This window comes from Elephantulus edwardii, unplaced genomic scaffold (assembly GCF_000299155.1).
Source record: "Elephantulus edwardii isolate Elephantulus edwardi_28Jun2011 unplaced genomic scaffold, EleEdw1.0 scaffold00246, whole genome shotgun sequence".
In the NCBI taxonomy this organism is placed as follows: Eukaryota; Metazoa; Chordata; class Mammalia; order Macroscelidea; family Macroscelididae; genus Elephantulus; species Elephantulus edwardii.
The window spans coordinates 281,142-289,322 of NW_006399996.1; the positions used below are offsets into that span (position 1 = coordinate 281,142).

Below are 8,181 nucleotides of genomic sequence, written 5' to 3' on the forward strand. Positions count from 1 at the left end.
TGGAGAGGTCCCTAACAGCAGACTTTCCCATGGCAATGGGCCTTTTAATTTCCTGGCTGCTGGTGCCAAGACTGTTGACTGTGGAGCCAAGCAAACCAAAGCTGTGTACAATCTCAATCTCTTCACCATCCATCCTGATGCTGCCAATTGGTCCAGTGGTTAGGGAGTGATTTACAAAATCATTGCCCCTGTGTGTTGTGTAGTATTCTATTGTGTGAATGTACCATAATTTCTCAATCCATTCCATTGTGGTTGTGAGCTGTTTCCATGTTCTTGCAATGGTAAATAATGCTGCTATGAACATTGGTATACAAGTCTCCATTTGTGCCTCAGTTCTCATTCTTTCAAGGTATATTCCAAGCAGTGAAATAGCTGGGTCATGTGGAATTTCTGTGTTCAGCTTTTTGAGGAAATGGCAAATTGCCTTCCAGAGTGGTTGTACCATTTTACAATCCCACCAATTATGTATATGAGTTCCTTTCTTGCCAACATTTCTTACTTGCTGTCTTGTTAAACTTTGCCACTCCTACTGGAGTGAGATGGCATCTCGTTGTGGTTTTGATTTACATCTCTCTTATTGCCAGTCATTTTGAGTATTTTTTTCATATGTCTGTTGGCCATTTGAATATTTTCCTCTATGAAAAGTCTTTCCACGTCTTTTGCCCATTTTGTAATTGTGTTATCAGTCTTTTTCTTGTGGAGGCCTTGTAGGATTCTATAAACTTTTGATATGAGACCCTTGTCTGAAATGGTATTGCCAAATGATTTTCCCAGTCAGTAGGTTTTCCTTTTACTCTGTTGGGAAAATTTTTTATGTGCACAGGAACTTAATCTTTAGAAGGTCCCATTCATAAATTTTATCTTCTTCAGATTGTGCATTTCTAGTTGTATTTGGCAGTTTCTTTGTAACATAGACTAAGCCATCTAAGCTTATTTCCAGTTTTCTCTGATGAACTTTATGGTTTTGGGGCTTTATTCTCTGATCCACCTTGAGGTGATTTTTGTGTGAGATGTGGATCCTGTTTCAGCTTTCTACAGGTTGTAGCCCAGTTTTGCCAGCAGCATCTGTTGAAGAGTTGCCATTCCCTCATTTAATAGGTTTTATTTCCTCGTTGACTATCAGTTGACCATAGACAGTTCGGTCATTTTCTAGATTCTCGATTCTGTTCTTTTGGTCTATGTGCCTGTCATTGTACCAGTACCATGCTGTTTTGGTTACTACTGCTGAGTACTAGGTTTTGAGGTCAGAGAATGTTATGCCTCCTATTTAGTTTTTGTTTTTCAGAAGTGCTTTGCTTATTTGTGCTTTCTTTCCTCTCCAAATAAACGTGACAATTTTCCTTTCAATCTCCTTGAAAAATAAATTTGCTATCTGTATTGGGATTGTGTTGAACATGTAGATTGTTTTTAGTAGGACTGTCATTTTCACAATAGTGAGTCTTCCTATCCATGAACAGGGTACATTTTTCTATTCTTTAGGTCTTTTGTTATGTCTTGCAGAAATGTTTTCTTTTTTAGGTCTTTCATGTCTCTAGTTAAGTTTACTTCCAAATACCTCAACTTGTGCTTGGTTATTGTAAATGATATTGCTTTCTTGGTTTCCATCTCTGAGTTCTCTTTGTTACTATAGAGAAATCCCATTGGTTTTTGAATATTGGTCTCATGTCTGCAACATATTTTTTTTAATATCTTGACTGCTGCTATTATGAAGGTTGATTGCAGATAAAAATGAAATTATTGACAGTTTCAATCTTTTCTCCATCTCTTATGATGTTGTCTATTGGTCCAGTAGAGAGGATTTTTGTTTTCTTGATGCTGAAATGTAATCCACATTGAAGGCTATACTCTTTGATTTTTGTTCAGTAAGTGCTTTGAGTTGTCTTCACTTTCTGCAAATGAGTTCATGTCATTTGCACAAAGCAGGTTAATGCCATATATACATATATATTATATGTACATAACATTTCATTGGTTTTACTTCTCTAGAAACTCAGCACTTGGTACTGAGAGGGGGGTGCTGCTCTAATTGTTGTTGTTGTTAGATGCCATCAAGTATGACTCATAGTGACTCTATTAACAATAGATCTGAACCCTATCTCATCCTGTACTAACCCCACAATCTGGCATACTTGAGCCCATTGCTGCAATCACGATGTAAATCAATCTGATTGAGAGTCTTCCTCTCTTTCACTGACCCTCCTCTCTAAGGAATAACCTCCTCTGGCAACATGCCTGAAATATGTGAGACTATATTATCTTTGTGCCCAAGCAACACTCTGGCTGCACCTTCACCAAGACATACCAGCTCATTCTTTTGGCAGCCTATGGGCTATTCAGCACTCTTCTCCAACATTACAGTTCAAAGACATCCATTCTTCTGTCATCCTTATTTATTGTTTAGCTCTCAGATGCAAAGACCAAGGCCTGAATCAGGCGCACCTTTGTCCTCCAACTGACATCATTGCTCTTTGATAATTTGGAAAAATCCTTAACTGCAGATTTTCTCAGTGCAATGCATCTCTACATGGTTTAAAATTAAGAAAGATATGCATTGGGATTGTAGCCTTTCTCCATACCAGCTGCTCTAATAGATAACTAAGAAATAGCTTCAATTTTAAAATTGAATAAATTAGTTGAATCTGGAATAGTTTTAAAGTGCCTCTGGTGACTTAATGGTAAGGAGCTATGTTGCTAACCCTAAAGGCGTGCAGTTTGAATCTACCAGTGGCTTCTTGGGGGAAGCCTGGGCAATCTCTTCATGTGTTATTTACTGCCTCTGAAAACCTGCTGGAGGGTCAGCTATGGGTCTGTTCCTCCTCCAGGTATTGAACAACTACTAGTAAAAGCCTACATTTCCTTGAAGAGATTATTGATGGAATTACATAATGTCCTGATAGACACAAGGGACGTTTCCCTAGGGTGTGGCCTGAAAACCCTTTTATCTCACTAGAGATAATAGGGGTGGAAAGTGAGAAGAAAGGCAAAAACTGCATACCACCAAGAAAAAACTTTCAGGAGCAGAGATGCCCTTTTGGACTCAGATCACTGAGTGATCCTTGATGTGGGTGGAGAGCTCCAAGAACAATGTGCTGACAGATGCTGAGTGAACCAAGGACCCTCCTCCTGACTTGACAAGAAGAGGCCCCTTTTCTAGAACAGGCCCCCTAAATGTGATCTTCTAGCTTCCTAAACTGTAATAGAACAAATGTCTTTTTATTAAAGCTATCCACTTGTGGTATCTCTGTGACAGTGGCATTAGAAAACTATGGTGTTAGAGAAGAGCGCAGAATATCCCATGGACAGCCAAGAGAACAAGCAGGTGTGTCCCGGAGAAAGTGCAGCCAGAGTGCTTGGCGGCAAAGATTACAAAGCTTTGTCTCACTTACTTTGGGTATGTTACTAGGAGAGGCTATTACTTAGAAAGGGACATCATGCTTGGAAAGGCTAGCAAAAGAGAGGAAGGCCCTCAACCAAGTGGATTGACATAGTGATTGCACCAATGGAGTGTCTGAGAAGGTGAGGATGGTGTATGAAAGGACAGGCTTTACATCTATTGCTAAATAGAATAGGTTGCACCCGATTCTAAGACTATTCTATGACTATTGTGGTTGTGGTGGTTGTTCTTGTTAAGTGTCATCGTGCTGTAGATGACCCACAATGACCTTATGAATGAAAGACCTAGATACTTGTATTACTTTCATCGTTTCTCCAAGTTCATAGAGTTTCTGGAGGCAAACTATTTTGGAAGTGGATGCCACTCCTGTTTCCAAGCTTGTTTTAATCTGGGAGCTCCATCAAACTCTGTCCACTATGGTAACCATTATCACATTTGACACATCACTGTCACACTGTTCAGCATCACAGCTACTGCGAGTTACCATTGTACAGCAATGCACAGACCAGTGCTATGACGTTTAGAAGAATGTTTGATGAAAAACAATTAAAACCAGGCCTGAGGGCCTCAGATTAAAATCACCCACCTTTGACTTGGTAGCATCACTTTTTATCCACTAGGTCAAAAGAGTATTTTCAAAAATAGAGATTTTTCAAAGTGTCTTTCCCAGCACATTGGTTTTAACTTTCACCACATAAATATTACAATAATGATGTGAATAGCAACCTTTGGATGGGAACATGCAAATAGAGTGTATAAATTACTAATGAGATAATTGGCCAGTCTCGCCATCCCACCAGGTTTAAACCAGGTGGCTTTGGAGGCAAAAGAGGAGAATGTTGGTACCAGCAAGAAAGAAGAATAAGAAAGTCCAGCACTTGACCATTTGGACCAGACAACAGCAGCCTAAGCAGCAAATCAAAACCACAATGAGATACCATCTCACCCCAACAGCAGTGGTAGCATTTACCATCAGAGACTGAGGTGAGACAGCTGACCCTGGACTGCTGCCTTATGGAGCTGATGCTGGAGGCCTTTGCCTAATTTTGCAAGAGAACTGAGGGGGCAAAAGAGATGCCTTCACTCACAGAGCTAAGTGAGAACTTTGTAAGTGTTCTGATTTTTGTCAGTGTTCTGACTCCAAGTTTCAAGGCTGAAGGTCAAAGAGCCTATGTCCTGACTGAAGAACGGTATCCTATATCCAAACTGAATTATAACCTGTATTTCCCTAGTAAACCTGGTGATCATGAGCAGGATCTGGGGCTTCTATGTGAGCTTTGCAGCAGGTTTGCCCACCCAGCAGCAGAGCCGTGGAAGCTCCGAGAGGGACAGTTGGTGTTAGAGTTGGTTGAAGTGTCTGAGGGGATGTGGGGACCCATCTGAGTTCATGGGATGTGGTTTTGTGCCATGGATGCTGTTGTGGTGGATGAAGGCTGTTTGCCCTGTGGAGTCAGGGGAGGTGGGAGACCACACTGCCCGTGTAGCTCTAATTGCTGAAACTTCTTATCAATAAAGACTGCCCTGACTAGTTGTCACCAAAAACTTAAGCCCAAGAAGATCTTGTTTGTTTGTTGTTGTTGTTGTTGTTGTGTACCATTGTCGAGTCAGAACTGACCCGCTGCTGGCGAGTTTTCATAGGCGGTTAATTGCACGGGAGGAAATGGCTCATTCTTGTACTGCAGAGCAGCTTGGTGTACTCGAACCTCATGCCTTTGGGATTGTAGCACAGCTTCTTGCCAGAGCTCCCAAGAAGACCTCACCCATGGTTATTTTATAAACGATTGGTGAGATATAGTGGTTTTCAGTAACTTAAGGGAAGGCGAAGTCTTGAATGATTTTTAAAATTGTATATACTGTGGAACTGTTGCACTTGTTGATCTTTGGACCCACATAGATATTACTCTCATTGCAACCACTCCTGATTTTCACCTTCCTTTTTCTTCTTTACCACATATGCCTTCAAAAGTCTATTTACTGCTGTGACTCTGGTGCTATTTTCCTACCCCGTATGGGAGAAAAGACCCTCCCCCAAATGGAGGATTGTTGGTTAAAGGAGAGGTGTCCCCTTTACGAGGTGGAGGGAAGAAATCGAGAGTTCCTTTGTCTGTTCACAGTTCTGAGACATGGGAGTTGTGCGGAGTAGATCTTTTTTCTTCATCTCATGAAGATGTTAGACTAGCTTGCTCTTCACAATGTTATCCTTTGAGTAGCTTTGATTATGGGGATAGAGCACAGGACCCAGCAGCGGGTCCGTTCTGTTGTGTGTGGTTTGCTGTAAGTCCCAACTGCCTCAAAGGTCATGAACAACAGTAATAACAGATGAGGATCAAAGGAGGACAGGCTCAGAAGTGAAGGAAGCCTGTTGCCATCCCTTGCCCCACTTTTCCTGGCAGGTCCTAACCTCGGGGAAGACTTGAGGGCACCTTCTCCACGGGACTGATCTGTTGTTGTTGTTTGGTTGTTAGATGCTATCTGAGTCCAGTAAGACTCATAGTGACCCTATGAACAACTGATGGGACCTCTGTGCTGTCCTCGCTGCTGGATTTAATCTCAGGGTCAAGCTGGAATTAACAGACTCCTTGGTGTCAATTCCTCCTGCTCTCAGTGACCCCACTTGCTGGAGACCTGTGCTCCAGGGTGCTTTCAGTGGCTGGTTCCCACCCACACCCACCCCAGAGGATTGTCAAGCCTTTGTTCTGAGCTGCTTCTTGAAACCTTTGGGTCAACTGCGTAGGTTAACCATCTGCACCACCACAGAGTCCACGGAGTAGGGGAGCAGTGGGTGGGAGGGGAATCAACTCAAATAACGTAAATAAAAACTATCTCTGGCTATAGAGTTAAGTCTAACTCAAAGCAAAACTCATCCCTTCCAGGGCCGTAAATCTTTACAGGAGGAGATTACCCATCTTTCTCCATGGAGGATTTCTGGTGGATTCTAACTGCTGGCTGACCACCAGAGTTGTCGTTGTTGGGTGCCATGGAGTTGAGTACGACTCATGAGTAGGCACCCAGAAAAGTTAGCTGAGGGTGAATGAGCATGGTGAAGAGAGAGGGTGAACGGAGCTGGGAGAAGTGGCTGGTCGGGGATGTCGCTGTCTGGCTCTGCACCCCACTCTGTGCCTATTTATTGTCTTATACTGATAACCTCCCTGGCAGCCAGGTGTTCTCTCTGCCTCGCCCCTTGTAGGGAGCCATACTCAGCATCTGTTCAGCTGTCATAGGGGGTGGGAGACAGGTAGACATGCTCCCTGTGGGAAAGGGAAGCCGTGGTGAGACTTCCTGTTTTGCCTTCCGCTTACACATTCAGCTCAAGACTCTGAGAGTGTTCAGTAGTGAGGGAGGTTGTGTGGTTGGCTGTGGCTGTGTATGTGCAAAGGGAGATTAAGAGGGAATCCTCACCATGTGCTGATGCCTCTTCCTCCCCCCCCCCCCACTCCGCCCTTCTCCCGCATCTGTCTTTTTTCCTTCTCTCCCCTCCCCGGTACAGAACATCTTAGAATGGCTCCCAGCCCCTGGCCCCTCAACCTCACCAGCTTTCTTACCATGAGGCCTCCGCCGATGAACCCTCCCATGAGCCAGACATGCAGGCTCAGATGGCTGGTCCAGTTAGTCTCCCCATTAGGCACCAGCAGGATGGCATTGGCTACGATGCAGATCAGAGAGAGCAGGATGAGGGACAGGCCCACAAACCGGGAGCACTTCCCAGTGCACATGGCTAGTGGTCAGGACAGGCAGGCAGCAAGTGAAAGTGAGCCCAAGGTTTCCCCAGCCAGGCCCAGCAGCAAGCAGGCTGGAGCCAGGAGCAAAGGTCAGGGAGAATGTGGAAACTGGCAGGTTCAGAATGATAAGGGAGAGTGGCAGGCGGCTTACACACTGGGGATGTGAAGGTGGCCTGGCCAGGAGGGGAGGGGAGGGGAGGAAAGAGAGGATGTGGGGGGCTGTGGGGGAGTTTGTCACACAGAGGAAGTTGCCTGGGGTCAGTGTGTTCTTCTGGTTATTTTTTTTGCACACATCTCTGTTGCTCTGGTGTTTCCTTACTTACTTGATGTCCCTAAGTCTCAGTTACCTTATCTGTATAATGGGTCTAGGGATGCCACTTGTCTTGTGGGCTGGCTGTGCAGATTAAGTTGGGATGGTGTGAAAAGTGTTTTGCAAAGTAGGAAACACTAAGCAGTTGTACAGTGATCTCATTGTAGTAGTTCCCAGACAGACTTCCTGGGAAAAGAAGAACTAAGAAGATGGTAGTGGACACCCATTGTCCTTTACAACTGCCAGTATGAAATGCCTCAATGCTTCAATCCTCAAACTGCTACCTGCTTCTCAGGGTGAGTTCACAGCTGAGGCCTGAACTTGCGTGATAGGAATATTCTATTCCTTTGCCTCAGTGTTTTGTTCAGTAAAGACCTGATGACCCAGGCCAGGCCCACGAGAATACATTTTTGTTTTGTTATTTTTGTTGTCACTTTGATGTTCAAAACCAAACCCCAAAACCCTTGATTTTTGTTGAGTTGCTATTGCTAGTGAATGATAGTCACCATTAGGGAGGGCAGCCTGTTTGAGAGTGAATACAGAGGAAAGGATCCACAATCAACACCCTTGGCACCAGCAGCCAAGAAATCAAAGGACATTTAACAGTGGGAAAGTCTGCTGTCAGGGAACTCTGCAAAGTTCCAAAAAGCAATGATGTTAGTTTTGGGGTTTTTTTCAAGAATACACTTTAAAAATTTTTTTTTATATTTTATTTTAATAATTTTAATGAACATTTATAGATATTTTGGACTTCCATT

At 43.6% G+C, this 8,181-nt stretch overlaps 1 protein-coding gene and 1 pseudogene across 1 annotated transcript in view; one reads left to right on the plus strand and one right to left on the minus strand.

Annotated features, from left to right (window-relative positions):
• Positions 1-7,107, minus strand: part of TM4SF5 (transmembrane 4 L six family member 5) — a 20,236-nt gene extending 13,129 nt beyond the window's left edge. Inside the window, exon 1 of the mRNA XM_006899160.1 lies at positions 6,937-7,107. Within this exon, the coding sequence (XP_006899222.1) occupies positions 6,937-7,107 (171 nt within the window). The remainder of the gene's footprint in view (positions 1-6,936) is intronic.
• Positions 7,108-7,670: 563 nt separating this feature from the next.
• LOC102876021 overlaps positions 7,671-8,181 on the plus strand; it is a 29,892-nt pseudogene continuing 29,381 nt past the window's right edge.